Source organism: Ornithorhynchus anatinus, chromosome 3 (assembly GCF_004115215.2).
Source record: "Ornithorhynchus anatinus isolate Pmale09 chromosome 3, mOrnAna1.pri.v4, whole genome shotgun sequence".
Classification (NCBI taxonomy): domain Eukaryota; kingdom Metazoa; phylum Chordata; class Mammalia; order Monotremata; family Ornithorhynchidae; genus Ornithorhynchus; species Ornithorhynchus anatinus.
The window spans coordinates 30,865,406-30,887,393 of record NC_041730.1 but is presented as its reverse complement, the minus strand read 5'-3'; the positions used below and the strand labels follow the sequence as shown (position 1 = coordinate 30,887,393).

General features: G+C 41.5%; 1 protein-coding gene across 1 annotated transcript in view; it reads left to right on the top strand.

Moving 5' to 3' along the window:
• The window catches only part of CAPRIN1 (cell cycle associated protein 1), a 40,481-nt gene extending 18,901 nt beyond the window's left edge, over window positions 1–21,580 (top strand). The window contains exons 5-19 of the mRNA XM_029059918.2: window positions 585–823; window positions 965–1,047; window positions 4,922–5,059; window positions 8,565–8,617; window positions 8,708–8,794; window positions 10,487–10,642; window positions 10,749–10,857; window positions 11,658–11,719; window positions 12,682–12,792; window positions 13,068–13,217; window positions 13,485–13,635; window positions 14,561–14,755; window positions 15,384–15,484; window positions 19,033–19,096; window positions 19,695–21,580. Coding sequence (XP_028915751.1) covers window positions 585–823; window positions 965–1,047; window positions 4,922–5,059; window positions 8,565–8,617; window positions 8,708–8,794; window positions 10,487–10,642; window positions 10,749–10,857; window positions 11,658–11,719; window positions 12,682–12,792; window positions 13,068–13,217; window positions 13,485–13,635; window positions 14,561–14,755; window positions 15,384–15,484; window positions 19,033–19,096; window positions 19,695–19,759 — 1,764 coding nt within the window. The 3' untranslated portion in view covers window positions 19,760–21,580. The remainder of the gene's footprint in view (window positions 1–584; window positions 824–964; window positions 1,048–4,921; window positions 5,060–8,564; window positions 8,618–8,707; window positions 8,795–10,486; window positions 10,643–10,748; window positions 10,858–11,657; window positions 11,720–12,681; window positions 12,793–13,067; window positions 13,218–13,484; window positions 13,636–14,560; window positions 14,756–15,383; window positions 15,485–19,032; window positions 19,097–19,694) is intronic.
• The last annotated feature ends 408 nt before the right edge of the window (window positions 21,581–21,988 follow it).

The window sequence follows — 21,988 nt, the reverse complement described above, 5'->3', positions numbered from 1 at the left end:
CATCTCATGTAATTTAAATTTGGTTTTGAAAATACATGTAAACTTCTCATGGTAGGGCTGGAAAATTCAGACTCATGCAGTTGAGGTATTGAATTTGGCATGGCTTCCTGATTAGCTCTAGAGTTCATACAGTGTGACAGCTGGCAGGGCTAGTGACCTGGACTCTGGATAATTCACCTGAGGTCACCTGAGAGACAAGAAGAAAGGAAAACAACAAGGTCGGGGAGAGGGAGAGGAAACATCTGAAATGCCTCCTGTAAATAGGGCAGATGTGTTGATGTGAGAATTCAGTTTCCCTTGTCCCACACTTTCAAGGAGGCCAAAATTTCTCCGTAGGGGGGAATTGGTCTGTGTGGTGTCTAAAATCAGTGGTTCCCAAAAGCCCTCCAGTCATTGGCTCTTGACCTAGGTATTCAAACAAAACCACTGCACCTCCACTCCTAACCAGCTCCTCCCCACGCCTGGATTGCCATGTTAAATGGATGTTGTTGTACTTTAATTTTTGATGACTTGAGGTGATCTGGCAGTTGTAGTAATCGGTTATTTACTGCTTAGGTTGTCTGAAGTTGTGCTTGGTCTTGTAGATTCAGAAAACAATAAAGAAGACAGCCCGTCGGGAGCAGCTTATGCGGGAAGAAGCTGAACAGAAACGTTTAAAGACCGTACTTGAGCTGCAGTTCGTTTTGGACAAATTGGGTGATGACGAAGTGCGCAGTGACCTGAAGCAAGGCCTCAATGGGGTGCCAATACTCACTGAGGAAGAACTGACAACGTTGGATGAGTTCTATAAGCTGGTTGAGCCTGATCGAGACATGAGTATGAGGTACTGCATTGCGTTTGAACGTGGAATGTTCCCATTTTAGATTGGTGATCCAAAGAAATACCAAATTTTGATAAGAAAACTATCTGAGTAGTTTTTTCATCAATTAGCAAAAAGCAAACCATTAAATATTCTATTTTTTAGATTAAATGAACAGTACGAACAAGCATCCATTCACCTGTGGGACTTACTGGAGGGGAAGGAAAAACCGGTGTGTGGAACAACCTGTAAGTTTTTTTTTTTTTTTTAATTTTCCCCTCTCGCCAACTGGCTCATCTTACAAAAAGAGTTTTAGAAGTTAGATTAGTTTTAGAAGTTTAGATTAGTACAACATCTGAAATCTCTCAGCCTTGTTGGTGAATTTAGAATGTGCACCCAGTTTTGCAGAAACATGTTTTTCATTTCTTGCTGCTACTTGGTTCTGTACTTCCCAGGTGCTTAGTACATTGCATTGCACCAACAGGGCACACAGTAAATGCTGCTGTGCTACATTTTCCAGCCTAACTTAGTGACCTACCTGGGAATGTGATGGATCTCAAAATTTCTAAGTAGGAACATTTATTGAGCGCTCGTTGGGTGCAGTGAACTGTGTGAGTAAAGAGGAAGTAAAAGCAACAGGTGTAAATGATCTGTTCTGGGTGTGTGGCTAGGAATGGGAACAGGGAGTTAGGGTGATAGCTCGAGGGAACTTGGGATTTAAGAGTGGGCTGTTGAGCTTTGGAGGACTTGGATGGCAGGGAAGGAGCCACCATGGTGAGAAGTTAGAGAAATCAATGAAGGAATGTGGGACCATGTGTTTTTAGAAGTGAAAGAGATAGAGCCAGTGCTGCAGGTAGAGAGGAAGGGTTTAGAATAGGAAAAAAAACCTAACAAAAATCGCATCCTTGGGCCCATGACACCTACTTGGCCTTCAATAGTCTATTTTGCTCATTGCCTCCCCTCTATAAGTAACTTCTTGTGGAAATATTTCCAACAAGTTATTGATTTTTAAATAGAATGCTGGCAAGTCAAATTTCCATTGAGATTTATTTTAGGGGACTAAAGAAAGTGAACTGTTAGGAATGTATGTTTGGAGTTATGCTCACCTTCAGTATTAGCAGAGTGAAGATCAAGCAATCAGTTAATGGTATTTATTGAGCATTTAATATGTGCAGAGCATTTCTAAGCTCTTGGGAGGGTACGACAGAATTAGCAGACACATTTCCTGTCCATAATGTGGTTACAGTCTAGGGGAGACAGACATTTATGTGAAAAATAAGTAATTTAAAATAGACATTTATATAAGGGCTGTGGGGCTGGGGGTGGGGTGATTATCTAATGTCCAAAGGTTGCAGATCCAAACCAGGAAAAGAGGGCTTAATCAGGGGAGACCTCATGAAGAAGATGTGACCTTAATTGATGTGCTTTGAAGGCGGAGAGAGTGGTGCTCTGGCATTTGTGGAAAGGAGGAAGTTCCAGGCTAGGAGGAGGATGCGGGAAAGAGGTTGGGTTGAGATAGACAGTTGGGGCACAATGAGTAAGCTGGTGCCAGAGGAGTGGAGTGTGTGGGCTGGGCTGTAGTAGAAGGTTGGCAAGGTAACTGAGTGCTTTGAAGCCGATGGTAAGGAGCTTCTGTTGGAGGCAAAGATAGTTGGGCGGCCATTGGAGGATCTCTTACGGAGTGGGTTATATGGACTGAACGTTGTTTTTGTTTTGGGGTCTTTTTTGGATAGATGATCTGTGCAGCCAAGTGAAGTATGGATTGGAGTGAGGAGAGATAGGAGGCCGGGAACTAAGCTGGGAGGCTGATGCAGTACTCAATCAAGGAGGGAAAGGATGAATGTTTGGATCAGCGTGGTAGCAGTTTGGATGGAGAGGAAGGGGTGGATTTTAGCAGTGTTGTGAAGGTAAACCCAACAAAATTTAGTGATAGATTGAATATGTGGATTGAATGAGAGGGATGAGTTGAAGACAATGCCAAGGTTATGGGCTTGTGAGACAGGGAGGGTAGTGGTGGTATGTGAAGTGGTGGGAAAAACGGGGAGGACGGTTTGGGTGTGAAGATAAGGAATGCAGATATAGACATGTAATTTGAGTTGTCGGCAGGACATCCAAGTAGATATGTCTTGACAGGAGGAGATGTGAGATTGCAGAGAAGGAGAGAGGTCAGGGCTGGAGGTGGGAGGTGTAGGTTTGCGAATCATCTGCGTAGAGATGGTAACTGAAGCCAAAGGAGTGGGTGTAGAGGGAGAATAGAAGGGGACCTAGAACTGAGCCTTGGGAAACCCCTACTGTCAAAGGGTGGGAGCCAGAGGAGGAGCCCCCAAAAGAGACTGAGAAGGGTAGGTCGGAGAACCAAGGGAGGAAAGTGTCAGTGAATCCAAGGTTGGATAAAGTTTTAAGGAGAAGGGGGTGGTCTACAGCGTCACAGGCGGCTGAGAGGTCTAGGAATGTTAGGATGAAGTAGAGGCCATCAGATTGGGCGAGAAGGTCATTGGTTACCTTAGAGAGGGCTGTTTCTCTGGAGTGAAGGGGACGAAGCCAGATCAGAGGGGATATAGGAGAGAATGGGAGGGTAGGAAGTGGAGACAGCGGGTGTAAACTCTCAAGAAGTTTGGAGAGAAATTGTAGGAGGGAGATGAGTTGATAACTGGAGGGTTAGTTATCAGAAACTCTTATGCCTGTGTCCCAACCAATACATATCTATCTTTCAAGGCCGGACAAAGAGCCGGTTCCCTATAGCATTGTGGAAAGTCCAAAGGTTGGGGCAGGGGAAGCTCTGACCATAAAGAGATTGTCCCAGTCTCTCCCCCAGCTAGTTTTTGCCACTGCTTCAGTGTTCCTGCTCCCAGCCACCTTTTCCATCCTGGTTCCCATGGCTTCTAGCTCCCCAGTGCCGGCCACCACCAGAGCCATTAATACTTGCTTTATAACCTGCCTGGATGCAGGGTGAGCTATTGTTTACTAAATGCCTTTGCTCAGGCCGCATGGTTTTTGCAGAGATGGAATTTTTTTTCTAGAAGCGAAGGTCAAGGGCCCATTAAATCTGGCCTGATGTAAGGAACGGATTGAGTATGATGTCTGCTTAACAAAGATCTGCCTGACGGAGAAAAGGACAAGTTATTTACTGTAAGGACAGACAGTGTGACTTAGTGAAAAGAATACAGGCCTGAGAATGAGGAGACCCACACTCTTAATACCGGCTCTGCCCCTTGCCTGCTGAGCGGCCTTGGCAAATCTCTAAAGTTCTCTGTGCTTCAGTTTCCTTATCTGTAATATAGGGATCCACTGACTGTTCATTGTGAGCCCCCATGTGGAAGAGGGGACTGTCTGATCAGATTGTACTGAATACCTCCCCAAGCTTAGTACAGTGCTTCACGCATGGTAAATGCTTAACATCCCACTGTTTTTATTTTTACTTCATAAAATTTCTGTGAAATGTCAGCAGCTTTAATTATGTTCCTCTAGTGGCTTGATATAAAATGTTCAATGTTCAGACCTCCTGGGTAAACTGCATGTAGATCCTGGTGCTCCCTCTGCTGGCTCTATTACATTCAGGTTTCTTGGATTTATGATGACCACAGATGAAATTTACTTCTTTGCACAAATGGGTTTCATTTTAGAAATTTTGGAACGGCTGTGTTTTCAAAACAACAGAAAAAAATCAAGAGCAGAATATATCAGTTCTTGCATGTGTATTTTCCACTATGCATTTTGGTTAGAACACTGCTAGAGAACATTGCCTTTCAACAATGTGAGCCATGCTGAATAGACTAGAATGCAGTGTTAGCAGAAGTGGTTTGTCTGGGTGCAGGGCATCAGTGAGGGAGATAGGCCAATTAATCGGACAATCAATGAATATATATTGAACACTTTATACACAGCACTATACTAAGCGCTTGGAGGAGTACAGTTCATTAGGCAGACATGATCCCTGCCCTCACAGAACTTACCCTAACACTTTTAAGCTTTAAGCTTTCCTTAATGAGGGTAAGTGTGACCTCTGCGTCATGGAAAAGCTGAAAGTGGACAATGTTTTCATTTTAAAAATTAATTTTCCTTTTTAAAATGTTCTCTTGGAATGATTAATTTATTCTTACTTGAATTCTTAATCCTTTATAGATAAAGTCCTAAAGGATCTCGTTGAGCGCATTTTCCAGACATGTTATTTTGACAGCACCCACAACCACCAAAACGGATTATGTGAAGAAGAGGAGACAGCCCCGGTACCTGCAGTTGAAGATCAAGTAACGGAAGCTGGTATGTAACTTTTTAATCATCAGTATTAAATTTTATAAGTACGTTTACATCTGTCATCTCATTAGCCCTCATACTATTCTGGGGCAGAATTTTACTGGTGGAGAAACTGAGGTCCTAAGAATTTGATTGTCCGGTGTTACACAAATATTGGAGCTTAGTCTAGAATTTCTAAACCTGTGGACTTCAAATCTAGCAGGAAAGGCAATAATATAAACTACAAATAGGGAAAACAGTAGGTAAGGATGTGAACACAAGTGTTGTGGGAGGTGGGTAAGAATCTAGGAGCTTGAGGGTCACAGATTCAAGTGCATAGGTGAGACAGTAACTTGGGCAGTTGAGGTTAATCGGGGAGGGCTTCCTAGAGGAGGTGTGATTTATTTATTAAGACTAAGGATCCACAGCAGGAGAGACAAGAGCAACACAAAGTTTGCAAGTTTGTGTTAGAGGAGTGCAGTGTGCTGGCTCGATTGTAGTAAGAGATTAATGAGGTGGGATAGTGGGGAGAGAGAGCTGATTTCTTTCAAGATGATGGTGAGAAATTGCTGCGTGATGTTGAGATGAATAGACAACCATTGGAGGTTTTGAGGAGTGGAGAACCATGGTGTGCACAGTTTTTTTTTTTTTTCTTTAAAGTAATACCTGGGCAGGCAAATGCAGTATGTCCTGGAGAGGGTGGAGGCAGAGGGTTTAGCCAGGAGGTTAATGCAGTAATTGACATGCTACGTGACAGTTGCTCGGATCAGGGTGGTAGCAGTTGGGATGGAGAAGAAGCAATCCTGGCGATGTTGGGAAGGGGCGGAAACGAGAGGAGGATCGTGACTGGGTATTTTACGTACCTTTATTAAAAACTTTGGCTGATAAGATAACATTAAGCACGGAAGTTTCCTGACCACAAGAACCTTATACTCCTAACAGGAAAGATAGAAATAAAAGCAGAAGCAGAAGCAAATAATTTGAATGTATAATTTAAATATACTCAAGTGCTTAGTACAGTGCTGTGCACACAGTAAGCACTTAGTAAATAGGACTGATCAATGGAAGGGCTAAGGATAAATGGAAATGTGTCACTGAATGTTTTTGGTCAGTTATCTGAGCAGTGGTGAATTTGCTGGCAGAATTATGAGGCACTCTGGTGATTAGTTGGCCTCAGAATGAATAGGTACTCCTCTGCTCTCTTTGTGTCATTATTATCTAGACACTTGGATAAATGGAGAATTAGAGGTACCTTACTATTGTGACCATATTCTTGAAATCTGCTACTTGAAAGCAAGTCAACTTGGAGTTCTAATTTCCCCTACCCCAAAGATTCCTGGTACCACAATAATTGTGACCCTGAGTTCAATATTTACCTGGGCAGTCTCAGATTTTTAGGCCGTCCCAGATGAATTTTGAAACTGCTGCCATGTGCTGGTTCCTAGCTTTTTGGCTGTCTGTGTGTTTGGTGTGTGCTTGTTGCCAAGTTTTCAGCAAGTATGGTGTGTGTGGCCTTCAGACCTGGAAAGCAAAGTCAGGGGCTTTGAAATAACGTTAACTGGAGTGAGGAGTCCAAATATATATTTTCTCCTATAGGTGACCTGCAAGCCCATCTCCAATCCTGTCAAAGTCCTCATGTACAGATTGCCAACTAAGCAAAGTGAGTTCTACATTCCCGAACTCAGCAATAAAAGCAATCCCACTAAAGCAAGCCAAAACAATGGGGTGCTCCTTTTTTTAGTTCTTGCAGTTTGTATAGGGCCCACATTACTCTCCCACAGACATCCCGTGGGAGCTCATGGACTTCTCCCTTTGTCGTGGAGCCATGCCTAGGTTAAATCCTCCAACATTCTGAGACTTGTACAAATAGCCATGGTATTAATGGACATTGCTGCTACTGCTCCTAGTTTCAGAATACTATGGAACATATACTTTTAAAAGACTTTACAGTGATGCATTAGCCAACAGGGACTATATAGGGAAAACTTGGTTAAATCTCCTGTGATGTGAAACAGCGTCTAATGGGGCAATCTTATAGCAAGGTATGCCTGTACAATGTCATTTTGGGAACTGGGGGAAGTGATAGCTGGTGATTCAGTGTCCATGTTTTTCTAGTCATGGAAAGACCAGTGCTCTGGGAATCAGGAGGCCAAAGCTTCTAACTCCAGATTTGGTTGAAGCTGGCCTACATAGGTGAAGACTTCCCATGCACTTCCTAATGTGCTACTTCCTTGTCATTCCACTTGCTGGTTTTATTCGGTGTACCAACAGGAAAGTGGCTGACATAAGTGAGTGGCATTGCACAAGCTAGTCCGGCTGTAGAGGAATGGATCCATTCCTTAGCATAGGCTCTCAGTCCCGAAGTCTCAAAACTGAGACTTAATGCTGAGGGGGATCGCCTCCTGCAGACATTTAGGAAACCAAATTGCCATTTGAATGAATTGCTTTATCTTTAGTTTTGTTAGTTCCAGAAGTGGGAAGGAAGCCAAAGGGATTGAAAAATTAAATTTGTTTTGTAATGGGAAAAACCATGCAGTGTGTCTTAGAGAGACTCATTGTCCTCAAAATCTAACTTGTTTCGTGGGTCACCTCGTACGTTGACCTGTGAAAATAGGCACTTGGAAGTTTTGCAGTTTATAATATCCACATAATGGATATGAATAAAATCCTGCACCTGGCTGTATAGCAGTACAACCATGTCAATGGAAGCTGTATTTTGGCTATTTGGTGTTCATATTATGGTCATGTTGTCTGGTGGATGTGCCACTTCTTGTAGTAACTCCTTGCCATGTCAGTTGAGAAGTGGAGGAATAAGCACTCAGAAAGTACTTGCAGTACATGTCCACCTTTGTGGAGCTTTTAATGTAGTCATGGAGACAAGAGAGGAAAACACAGTCAACAGGTAGTTATGATAATTTAAGGAAAAAGCATTTTGGGAATTGATGGAATTCAGTTAAGCAGGAATAAAGTTAAAGTAGAATTCTCTTCCTCTTTTTTTGCGTGTGATATTGAAATTAGTTACTGATATAGTAATATTTACTGAGCTCCCACCAGATGCAAGTGACAATGTTGCCTGCCCTCTCCATTGGATTTATCTGGGCAAATGGTTCAAATGTGTATTCTTGTGTATTCATAGGTGTGTGTGTGTGGGGGGGGGATTATTAGTAATAATAGTAACAATAATTATGGTACTGAGCACTTATGTGTCAGGCACTGTATTAAGCTGGAGTATATGTGTATACTGGGTGCCAAGCAGTATGCTAAGTGATATGCTGAATATAGATAACCAGCTCAAGTACATTCCATTTCCCACAGCATTATTTTATTCCTGTTTTATAAATGAGAAAACTGGGGCCCAGAGATACTAAGGCCCACGATCACAACCAGACAAATGGCAGAGCTAGAATTCAAACCCAGTCTCATGCTTTTGTCACTAGGCTGTGCCGCTTCCTCCACTTTCCATTAGGTTCATTTTTTGTTGTTGTTGTTCAAGATTCTTTTTCTCAGGTTTTTTCTTTATTTTTTGGTCTAGAACCTGAGCCAGCAGAAGAATATGCTGAACAAAGTGAAGTTGAATCAACAGAGGTATTTGGTTTGGTTTTCATTAGATGCTTAGTAAGTGAATTCCCCTCTGAAAAATTCAGGAGTCACCATGCTTATACTTCCTTTTTGCAGTATGTAAACAGGCAGTTTATGGCTGAGGCGCAATTCAGCAGCAGTGAAAAGGAACAGGTTGAAGAGTGGGCGGTCGAAACGGTTGAGGTAAGGTAATGCCGAAGTACAGTGTGTATTTTAATTTGAGGTATAAGTCCAGTTTTTGTAAAATTACTGGTAACAGTGAACTTAAACCAGACAGTAAGTTCCCTATTCAAGAAGCCTTCAAAGTACAGCCTTCTTAAAGCAGTACTGTGGGTTTGTTTACAAATCCCTAACAGGTTTGTTGGAAGCTGAGCATCCCTTAACCTCTTATTTCATAAGCCTTTGGTCTCCTCCCCCACCCCCCAGGCTATGGCTACTTTTAGCTGAGTCCTTGAGGTTGACAGGGAAATCCTATATTTAAAATATTGCTATTGTCTTCAAATGGAAGTAGAAACTTTTGCTCAAGATGAGTCACTAATACCTTGCTGTACTCCGTTCTTCTTGATGAGAAATGTCATGAAAACATGCAGAGTCATCTCTGGTGTCCACATCTGACTTATTTCCTTCAGCTACTCTTAGATACTTTAGATTATGGCACATGATGCGATAGGGCTGAAAAAGCCATCCAACTTCCTTGGAAATCCTAGGAATATGTAGGGAAAGTTCCCTTCCCTAAAGGGAACTTTGCCACTTGAATTCCGGATGGTTCCCTGAAACAGGGGAGAATCTCTTTTCTCTGGAACAGTATGGTAATTGTGATCATTGAATGAGAGTCCTTCTGACTCCCAGGCCCATGCTCTTTCCACTAAACCATGTTGTTTCTCTTATCATTTTCCTTCCCTTCTTTTCTCCCTCTTGACCCCAGCCCCCAGTTCCTTTTTTTTTTTTTTTGTCTTTAAAACATGGTTTTGGCTGGATGGGTTATATGGGACTGGCACTAGGATGCAGTCACATGACACAACAGTGACAATTTTGTGTGTATGGAAGCACAAAACCGCATCTTACATGTATGGTTCTACCCCTTTAGAAGTGGTCTCTGAACCCTTTTCTGGTTCTGGCTGGACTCGGCAAAAGCAAAATCCCTCAGTCCAATCATTTTTTTAGTACTTGTACAGCTTTGTAATGGAATATAAACTTTTTGGGGAATCTACGATTCAGGTGAATATCTTCTGCCAATTCATCATGTGTAGCACATTGCTAAACTTTGTGTAGGTAAGACATTTAATCTCAGTATAAAGATATGAAGAGAAACTTAAATTCTCTGAGTGGTCCTGTGGAATAGGAATTATCAAGTGTACTTGCTGATCTTTTTATGCCTGATAATGTGAACTCCGAGAACAGTGGAAACCACTTCCTTGAAGTGTCAATTTCAGACATGGAATACTTTTTCAAATCATTCATCATCTAGAGGGTTCTCTCTGTACTCAGTTTACAAAACAGGGAGAGGATGAGACCGACAGAAAAGGAAATACAAGGAGAAAAAAGGGTCACAAAATTAGGAACATAATGAGGGAGGAAAGGATAATGAGGATAAGCACCAGGAGACATGAAGAGGGGATGAGTAAGTATTCTAATCCCAGCTCTGCCACTTGTCTGCTGTGTGACCTTGGGCAAATGGTCTAACTTCTGTGCCTCAGATACCTCATCTGTACATTGGGGATTAAGACTGTGAGCTCTAAGTGAGACATGGAATGTGTCCAGGGGTGCAGTGTAGTCACAATATACGATTTCTTGTTATGGCAGATGTAGTTAAAAGGTTGAGTCATTGGTCTCAAATTTTTTTGTAATTTTTCTTTTTTCCTGCTCCGTTATTAGGTTGTGAACTCACTTCAACAGCAACCACAGGCTACAACCCCGTCGGTCCCAGAGCCCCATACACTGTCGACAGTGGCCCAGGCAGACCCTCTTGTGAGGAGGCAGCGAGTTCAGGACCTTATGGCACAAATGCAAGGGCCATACAATTTCATGCAGGTGGGGGTTTATTGTGAATGCTGAACTAAGGCCTGACTGGAAGTAATTCGGTTATCTGTCATTTGACACCTGATTGTAATTTCATTTTATTTCAATCTTGATTCAGGATTCCATGCTGGATTTTGAAAATCAGACCCTTGACCCCGCCATTGTCTCTGCACAGCCCATGAATCCAGGACAAACCATGGATATGCCACAACTGGTTTGCCCTCCCGGTTAGTGTTGCTAAATACATTGGGAAGAGGAGAAAATAGCCTTAACATCTAAAATTCCAGGCCATGACTGGGTACCAGTAGTTTTTTTAATCAACCCACCTCCCCACCCCCCAAATTTTCATATATGCTGACCTTTTGGCTTACCTCTTAAATTCTCTTTAAAACTAGTGTGCCCAAATTGAAAGGTGGAAGTAAAGTGGGAAGAGAGGGAAAAGAGACTTTGACCTAGAGACTCACCAAGGTGGATGGCAGATGATCTGCCATTTCCTTTACCTCTGTAATTGGTGATCTATTGCTGCCCAGCTCCCAATGCACTGTTTTTCCTCAAGTGTTCCACTGTGCATTTTGAGTAAAATGTCACATAGTACGCATGTGTACTTTTTTGATGTTAGTCGAGGTATGTGTACATAGGTTAAACTTTCCTTAGTGCACAAAGAGTTTATCAAAAACATTTAACCCCCTGCACTATGGGAGAATTAAATGCACTGTCATCACTTGAGCCCTGTACTAAGCGCCGGAGTGAAATCAAGGTTGTGAGCTATAAACCAGTCCCCCATCCCATAAGGGACTCACAGTGTAGCTAATGTCTGTTTTACAGTTGATGAAACCAAGGCCCATAGAAGCTAAGTGACTTCCCCGGTGTCACCCCGTAGACTAGTGCCAGGGCTGGGCTCAAACCCAAACCTCTTGACTCTCAGTCCTGTGTTTTTCCATGGGGTCTTTGTTCGGAACAAAATGTGATTTTTGAAACTCTATGAATCTGATAGTAAATGAAAGAACTTTGACTTTTGAATTTGCAGTTCATACTGAGTCCAGACTTGCTCAACCTAATCAAGTTTCCGTGCAACCAGAAGCCACACAGGTAGAATGATGCTTATCTGCAGATTTTCTTCTTTCAAATTTGCCTTCTTGATTCAAACAGAGTTTCCTGTTTCTTGAAGGAAACATTTATATTTTCATCTACTAGCAGTGTTTTAAGTGCTCAAATTGTATAGTCATTGGCATGGGTATAAACTTTTATTTCTGTTAAGTTAATTTGTCTTCTACCATATTAAGAGTGAGGGTATTGAGGGACTTGTGCGAGTGCATGGGAAACTTCTGATAAGTCAACAACCCTCCTGCCACACTCTTCCTGGGGTGGCAGTAAGACTGTGGAGAAAGATAACCTGGGGTGGCATAGGAGAGGGTGGAGGTGGGAGCCATAGAGAAAGGTCAGGAGAGGCTGGCTTTCTTGCTGTTGCCTTTGATAATAAAAATAATAATAATGGTGGTATTTGTTAAGCACTTCCTATGTGCAAAGCACTGTTCTAAGCGCTGGGGCATAGAGAGTAATCAGGTTGTCCCATGTGAGGCTCACAGTTTTAATCCCCATTTTACAGATGAGGTAAGTGAGGCACAGAGAAGTTAAGTGACTTGCCCAAAGACACACAGCTGTCAAGCGGCAGGGCCGGGATTAGAACCCACGACCTCTTGACTCCCAAGCCCGGGCTCTTTCCACTGAGCCACACTGCTTCTCGATTGTGCCTTTAAAAAGGCTAATTTTAAATTAGCATCACTTTAGGTATTGATAGAAAGAATAAGCAATGAACCCACCATATTTTCTGAATCATGTTAGGCTTCTGTCTATCTCTTTTGGGTTCCATGCCTTGGTAATCTGGCAGACAAAAAAGGCAAGTAATCAGCTATGTGTGTGCACTACCCGCACATTGTCCAGAGAGCTATTATAGCTAAATGGCTTCTTTATAGCTAAATGGCTTCTGTTTTGCTGTAATGGTCCATTTTGTTAATGAAAAGTGACTTTAAAATTCTGAATATTTGTTCTAGGTTCCTTTGGTTTCTTCCACAAGTGAGGGGTACACAGCCCCACAGCCCATGTACCAACCTTCTCACAGTGCAGAACAACGGCCCCAAAAAGAATCAATTGACCAGATTCAGGTAAGTTTTTCACTTATTACTGCTCTGATTTAAATGTGCACTCTGGTATACACTTTTGGATTTAGCATTACAAAAGAAAAGTGTATTAAGGGATAGTAAAACTTACTTCTTATGGCTTATTGGTCCTGATGGTAGGGTGATATAAATAGTGTATTTGTGGCATTTTACAAAGGACTGTCAAAACGTCTGTAAATGGAAATAAACCCAGAAGTGAATATTGATAATTAGGGCTTTATAGGAAAATGCTAACATGCTTCTCTTTCAATTATACTTAGGCCTCAATGTCTCTAAGTTCAGATCAGACAGCAGCATCTTCAACCCTTCCTGCTGCCTCTCAGCCTCAGGTATTCCAGGCTGGAACAAGCAAACCTCTCCATAGCAGTGGAATCAATGTCAATGCAGCACCATTCCAGTCCATGCAAACTGTAAGTCATAAATGAACAGAACTGAAGTTCTTGTTCTTGTGGTCACTTCACTTCCTTTTCTGCGTTTTGAGGCTGTGTGTTCTTTGAATAAATTCCATTAAGTGTAAGCTCTTAGTCACCAAAATACTAAAATCAACTTGGGTTCGTAAGAACTTGGGTATATATGAAGAAGTTTTCATCTCATGTTTATTTAGAGATTGGGAATAATAGTAATAGTTTTTGAGGCTGCAAAGATGTTCTAATTTTCTTTTCCCTCACCACTTTTAGGTGTTCAATATGAATGCACCAGTTCCTCCTGTTAATGAGCCAGAAAACTTAAAACAACAAAATCAATATCAAGCTAGTTATAATCAGAGTTTTTCTAACCAGCCTCATCAAGTAGAGCAATCAGAACTTCAGCAAGAGCAGCTCCAGACAGGTGAGTAACCTTACTTTTTAGTATCTGTAGTTCATTTGTTCATATTAATGTCTGCCTCTCCCTCTGATTGTGAGCTTGTTGTGTGCAGAGTCTGTTCCATTATACTGTTGTGTTGTACTCTCTCAAGCATGTAGTACAGTGCTCTCCACACAGTAAGCACTTAATAAATACGATTGATTGAAAGTTGGCTTACCGTATCGGGACTCTAAATATATTAGTGTAGCTATATTTCACCTCAAATTGAGTTTATAATTCTGGGTGATTTAGGTGAAAATAAGGCGTCAGATGGTGGTACCTGAATCAAGCCCCCATTTATTCCATTGCAGTTCTGAGAAAATTGGATGCAGTGTTTCCAGTTACTGATAGTCAGTTTTAGAGATTTCCTGTAAAATATACATTGGAGTTAAAAAACAAAACAAAACACCAAACCAACAACAGGAAGCAGTTGGGAATTCATATGTGGTGTAGGAGTACTATGTTTATGCCTCTATTTACATATAAATTATACTGTTTTATAATGTCATGGAAATAGCAGCCTGCACTGATGCCTGACTACTTGTTTTGTTGTCTCCCTTGTTTCGACTGTGAGCCCGTTGTTGGGCAGGGATGGTCTCTATCTGTTGCCGAATTGTACATTCCAAGTGCTTAGTACAGTGCTCTGCACATAGTAAGTGCTCAGTAAATACGACTGAGTGAGTGAATGACCCCCCAATTGGCGTGTCTTTAACACCCAAAGAAGAGGCAAACCATTTCTATAATTAATCGCTCAACTACTACGATTTTTGATCCTTTAGAGCTGCATGGCAAACCCCCTTGGGGAATATTAAAGGCAAACCCGACTTTGAAAAACGTGGTGCTGAAAATATTGTTGGGCAGTCTGGTCAAAGAAATATAAGTGGTATGTTATGTTTGCTTTCCATTTAAGTGGTTGGTGCCTACCATGGTTCCCAGGACCAGTCCCACCAAGTGGCAGGTAACCACCAGCAGCCTCCGCAGCAGAATACTGGCTTCCCTCGAAGCAGTCAGCCTTATTACAACAGCCGAGGTGTACCTCGTGGCGGATCTCGTGGCACTAGAGGCTTAATGAATGGATACAGGGGCCCTGCCAATGGGTTCAGAGGTAAAGAGCAAGCTTTTAATCCATTTTTGCAACTGTATCTAGCTTTCTCTTTCAGAAAGGCAAATTTTCACGTGGTATTGAAGTGAGATGCCTTGAACCAAGTATACTACCATTTAATAAATACTCTTTAAAGGTATCTGAATTTATCTGCATTAATGACTTGTGTTTACACTATTTTTCTGCCCCATTCTCAGTGCATCCATGCTAGTTCAGGAGCTTTTTAGTTTTATTTATTTATTGAACAGTGCATATGTTTTATGGCTGATTTGCAGTTTGGTCTTAGTCATTCAGAAGATTAAAAAGGGTAGATTTGTGTGAATGAAGATTTATACCAGTATCTCTCAAATTCTTGATTTATAATTGCCCTTTTTTACCTTAACAACATTTTTTGCCCATGATTTGTTCTTTTTGGATGCAATAATAAAACTTGCTAAAGTACACCTATTCAGATTTCATAGCAAAAATGGGTTGGGAGGTGTGGAAGAGGGGAAAATGGATTTATAGCAATTTCTGAGTTAATGAGAAAATGGACTTTTGTAGAAATTTTTTCCCTAGTAATTTTCAGTTGTCCACCATTAATAATAAAGCACATTCCTGTAAAGACAACATTTTTTCCCTTAAATTTTAGGTGGGTATGATGGCTACCGGCCTTCGTTTTCTAACACTCCGAACAGTGGTTACACGCAATCCCAATTTAATGCTCCTCGAGATTACTCCAACTATCAACGGGTGAGTAAGCAGGTTTTTGAAATGCGATTTGGATTTTTTTGGTTTATCACAATGCTTTTTTGAACAGCTTTCTCATTTAACTTAATAACATTATGGGGAGTGGAACTGGCGCAACATTATTTTGGTTTTATGATGCAGGGAGCTCAAGTACCTTATCTAAGGTCACAAAGACAGTGGTGGAGGTAAAATCAGAACTCAAGTCTCAGTGACTGAATAGTCTTCTAAAATTATTAAGTACTCCCTCCAGATTTTTTGATACTAGAGGCCTGGAGTCAAATTGTGAGTCTTTATTTTCTGAAGTTTAGTACCTGTTCTAAAAATTGAAGAGCAGTGTGGCCTACTGGAAAGAGCATGGCCTGGGAATCAGAGGACCTGGATCTAATCCTGGCTCTGCCACCTGCATACTGTCTGACCTTGGGCAGGTCACTTCACTTCTCTGTGCCTCGGTTACCTCATCTGTAAAATGGGGATTAAGACTGAGCCCCATGTGGGACAGGGACTGTGTGCAACCCAATTTGCTTGTATCTGCCCCAGTGCTTAGTATAGTGCCTGACATATAGTGAGTGCTTAGCAAATGCCCCAAATTATTGTTGTTGTTGTTGTTAAAATGTGATTCTGGGGAGGAGAGGGGGATATTTTCAGAGAGCTAGGAATGAAAAGTCAGGGGTGAATGGCACTTTTTCTCGGTGGAGAATTGTGAATAGTAAGATCTTCAGGAGGCTGGGTTAAGACTGATTTGTGTAGCATTTTCACAAATCATCTGCTAGGGGTACTGTTCAGGGAAACAATTTCTAGATTTTTAATTTTCCAGAGTTCTACTGAACTCTTCTGGGTTATTAATTGCCATGTTGGTCAATCAGTGGTACTTATTGAGAGTTTACCGTGTGCAGAGGACTCTACTAAGCACTTTGGAGAGTCCAGTCCAACAGACTTGGCAGATACGTTCCCTGCCCACATCAAGCTTACAGTCTAGGGAGGACAAATTGTAGGAAGCTGAGTGAGTGGGCAGCAGAATGTCAAGTGGACTTCCAAATAAATGAACACCTACAAGACAGTGCTTCTAGAAGTAAAAGTAATCTAAACTCCATTGTGATGCTCTTGGTACCATCGGAATGGATTCAGGAATCAATCAGTAGTATTTAATGAGCACTCTTACTGTATGCAGAACACCATACTAAGCCTTTGAGAAAGTACAATACAACAGAGTTGGTAGGCGTGATCCTTGCCCTCAAGAAACTTAGTCTACAGGGGGAGATGACGTTAAAATAGATATCTTCAGGAAAGGCATATTCATGTTGTTGACTGAGGGAAAGCAGCAGAAGCCCCCCCCCCCACTCCTTATCTCTTAAACATTCAACCTCCTTAGTGCCACACACCTGAGGGACTTCCATCAGCACCTAGGAAAGACCCAAACAAAGGCAGCATGACTTCTTAACTTTGAGAATATTGGGAAGGTCACCATCATGGCTGCGGCTTCTTTGTTTGTTGGTATGAGCCTTGGGGAGTCTGAAATCCAATTCCTGCTGTCCTTTTTATTATCGTCCTTGTCTTTTGTGTTTCACCTTTCCTTATGTGCTTTATGCCAGCCTTCAGCCTCTTGAGGACCAAAAAAAACCTGTCCTTACCTCATTCATGTACTTCTTTCCCAGGGCTGAGAACAATGCTTGGTATGCAGTAGGCACTTGATAAATACTCTTACACCTCTTCATGTGCTGAGGTAACCACAAGTAATAACAAAATGCTTGTTTTTTTCCACGTAATTCTTCTAGTTATATAAAACTAGGATTACACAGCTGGTATATGAAATTCTGGTTGGAACTTCATCAAGGAAACAATATTTGTTCTAGCTTCAGAGAGATACTTCAGAAAGTCTTCCTCTATACTTCCTGGTTGGGCAGGGAACCTATCTACCAACTTTGTTGTATTGTACTTTTCAAGCACTTGGTGCAGTGTTTTGCACGTGGTAAGCGCTCAATAAATACCATTGATTGATGCTGCAATATCGTAGACATCACTATCTTCCCTGTCCCACAAGCCTATAACCTTGGCATATTATCCTCAACTCATTCAACCCATATATTCATCTTGTCACCAGATCCTGTCACAGCATTGCTAAATTCCCCCTTTCCTCTCCATCAATATTGCTACTGTGCTGATCCAAGCACTTATATCTCTCCTTAACTACGCCATCAGCCTTCTCACTGGCTCCCTGTCTCTCCCCACTCTAGTCCTTTCTTCACTCTGCTCCTGAGTTATTTTTCTAAAATAAACTGTTCAGTTCACATTTCACCACTCATCAAAAGCCTCTAGTATTTGGCCACGCACCTTGACATCAACTAGAACCCCTTCCCATTTGGCAAGCACTTTCTTACGTCGCTGATCTACTACAACCCAGTCTACTCACTTCATTCCTTTCACCAGCTTATCCCCTGTACCTCAATTTCATCTAACTTGCCCCGACCCCTTGCCCATATCCTCCCTCTGCCCTGGAACTCCCTCCCCCTAAATATCCAAAAGATGATCACTTACCCCACTTTTACAGCCTTACTAAAATTACAACTTCTCCAAGAGGCCTTCCCAAACGAAGCTCTCCTTTCCCTTACTCCCTCTCCTCTCTGCATGGCCATGCACTTTGATCTGTAGTCTTTAAGCACTTGATATTCACACCACTCTAAGCCCTACAGCACTTATGTACATATCCATAATTTATTTTAATGTTTGTCTCCCCCTCCAGACTGTAAGCTCCTGGTGGGCAGGGAACGTGTCTACCAGCTCTGTTGTAGTGTACTCTCCCAAGCACGTAGTACAGTGCTCTGCACACAGTAAGTGCTCAGTAAATACCATTGATTGATTGATAGACTGGATCTGATGAAAATGGACTACCTCATCCAATTGCATGCTCATAGGAATAAGGGACATCCTTCAAAACTTGAGGTGATGAGCTCAAAACAAATTAAAGGAAAAATCCAAACAAGATTGGCAAGCATGTGGAATACATTACCAGAGGAAATACATTCTGTCAAGTGCTTCGTACGGTGCTCTGCACACAGGAAGCGCTCAGATGTCACTGATGGATTGAAATTATGAAGCATATCAACTAAGACTATCAAAAGGAAGGTTTTGATATATTCATCAGCACATGTTCTGTAGTATGGTATGAATAAAGCTATTGAACACCTACTATATGAATGCATTACTTGGGAAAGTACAACAGAAGCACAAGATATGATCTTTCCCCATATACTAGTAGAGTGTTCTAATGGAGACAGATATAAAATATTTACAAACCAAATATTAGAATAAAGAAGGATGTTAGACGACCTATCTAGGGTCAAGATGACCATTCAAGGTTCTCTGAGAACCTTTGATACTATTGTCAGTGACCCAGTACTGGACTAGTTAGACCACTCATCTGACCCAATATGAGATTGTGTATGCTTAGCAGTGCCAACGCTGAGGGTTAGTAGATAGTATGAAGGAGCTAAAACATAGAAGATACCAATTTTTATCTTGCTTCTAATTCTTTACCCCTCAACCCCCCCCTTTAGGATGGTTATCAACAGAACTTCAAACGTGGCTCTGGACAGAGTGGACCACGGGGAGCCCCTCGAGGTAATGCAGTGCTCATGGTGGCATTTTTAGGTCCACTCCATTGGAATTTCTAGTCCCATCTTGGAACTTGAGCTAGACCACATGTCAAGAATGCCTTTACCCTTCTCAGACTAGCTAGGTACTGAATTGTGGAACTCTTGAATGAAAATGCTCATCTAGTTTCAGCTGAAAGTCTTACATAGCACTTCTTCATCCAAACGAAGTTGTCTTTCGAGTAAAACATTATAAAGTTACCTTATTTTTTTAAAAAACAAAAACCTGTCATCTCACATGGGCTGCTGTTGCTCATCTAATTTGGAAGTTGCTCTTTGGTTCCTAAGACTTGGCAATATGTGCTTTTGGGTGGGCTTTAGCCTTTTTCGAATATTCGTTCAGAGAATGGTTCCTGTTGGGACCTATCTGTTTAGCCACAGCGTGAGTAATGAAGATCGTCATAGAAGAGAGAACGTCCAACCTTGGGGGAAGAGAGTTCTGAGACCTAGAATTTCATAGCAGATTTTCTTCAAATTCTTACCAAGCTTCTATCTCATCTGGTTGAAAGAAATGTGGAAAGAAATGTGTTTGAGAGAGATTTCAACTGCCCGTTTATGTTTCTTAGGTCGTGGAGGTCCTCCAAGACCCAACAGAGGGATGCCGCAAATGAACACTCAACAAGTGAATTAAACGGATTCACTGGATTATGTTGAAACGCCAAAAACACACTGGCCAGTGTACCATAACATGTTACCAGAAGAGTTATTATCTATTTGTTCTCCCTTTCAGGAAGTTCATTGTAAAGGGACTGTTTTCATCCCATAAAGACAGGACTCCAGTTGTCAGCTTTATATTACCTGGATATGGAAGGAAACCATTTTTACTCTGCATGTTCTGTCCTAAGCGTCATCTTGAGCCTTGCACATGATATTCAGATTCCTCACCCTTGCTTAGGAGTAAAACAAAAGCAACACACTTTCAGGGTGATCAGACCTCCATGATTATTTGAAGTGGCTGGAAAAAGCAAGATTGACTCATTTTTGACATTGGATAAAATCTGCAAGTCAGCCCCAGAGTTGTTGTTCTGATGGTAATTGACAAAACTAAAATATTTCCCATGAAAGGAAGCTGCAAGTTGTGGAGTGTGGTTTGGCAGAGTAACTGCATTTCACCGCTTTCCCGGTTAAATTTGGAGCAAGGAGTGTTTTGGGATGCATAGTAAACGATGCATGGGCCCCTAGTCACACAGATGAGGCTGAAAACCAACACTCTTCGTCACCAGGCCAAACTTTTCTGTGGTTAAAAAAATATATAAATTGCTTTGCGAAAGCCGATATTGTACAACAAAGCCAAAATGAAAAAATTAGGCTTTGATTGGCACTTTACAGAATCTGCAACAACTATGGGATGTAATCTGGATGGCCGCTTCTGTATTTAATGTGAAGTATTTAGATACCTTTTTGAACACATTTAACAGTTTCTTTGATAGCAATGACTTTTTGTAAGGATTGGTATTGTATATTTATCATTCCTTATGACATGCACATTGTCTGTCACTAATACTTGACCTTGCTGTATTGTCATCTAAATAATTGGTTCAGGTACTGATGAAAATCTCTAATGGATAATCGTAACACTTTTGGTCACATGTCTCTCTCCTGCAGCCCGAAGGTTTTTAAGAGAAAAATATCAAATGCCTGCCGCTGCCGCCCTTTTAATTGCTATCTTTTGAAAAGCACCAGTATGTGTTTGGATCGATTTCCCCTTTTAAGGGAAATGACAGCCAGCAGTTTCGATTCTAATGGTATAAGCAAAGACAAATAAAACATGTTTATAAAAATTGTATCCTGGAACACTGATGTACAATGGTTAACATGCTTATGAGATTGCTGTTATACAGTCATTTCGTTACTGTCTCACGAATTTTATGCTCTTGGAGGTTTTCCAACAGTTATTCCTGTGGTACCTGCACTTACGTCCTTGTCTTTAATAATCCACACTAATCGAGTTCTTGGTCTTGTGGAGGCATTATTCATAGTCCTATTTTTACCCTATGACGAGAATGCTTAGGGAGACAACAGCCACAGGTTGAATAGCAGGGCCCAGTTCCGGTAGCGGATTAGCCTTTGTCCGGGTTGAGACTCACTCTGGCTCTTGCCTCAGTTGTACTGCGATGTGCCTGTGAATTTACAGCTGCTGCTTGTCACATCCCACTTTGAGTTTGTCTTGGTTTAATCCCGTGTTAAGCAAAGGCTATTAAGTTAATGATACTTATTTCTCATATAAAGATTTAGTCTCTTCTTCTTTTCAGTAGTTTGACCAGTAAGCGTTCAACTCTTTGACGATTCTGAAATTAACTGTTAGAAAACTGGATTTTTTTTTCAAAATTGTAATTTTACTAAAAGGGTTAGGTGATTGACTCTTAGAACATTCCACATTCAGAGATTTTTCTTTTTGTAGGGGGTCTTTATTGTTTTATTTTAAAATAAAGTAAGTTCCTGTCTTTTCTCATTTGTCTGTGGTTGTGGTACATCTAGATGTCTGTGGATTTCTCCGTTAACCTTTCTGAGCAAGATGGCTTCTTAGCCAGCACCTCCCGTAATAGGCTTTGATGATGTTTAGCAGGGATGTACCACAACCATATGTCATCTGCCTTTGGGGTGCATATACGTCGGTGGAGTTGGTTAGGTAACTCACAAGCAACTCTACACTCACATTCCTTTTGTAAAAAGAAAAAAAAAGTCGTGCTATTTGTACAGAAAGTGGCTCATGAGAACTCTGAAAATGTAGAGACACATTAGGATTATAAATAGCTAAATTGGTAGATGTAGTGCCTTTTCAGTTAAATGTTCTTAATGCCTCATTCGACGTGGAGACGGGCCATCAGGGATCTAGGTTTCCCTCCAAACTGCAAGGGTG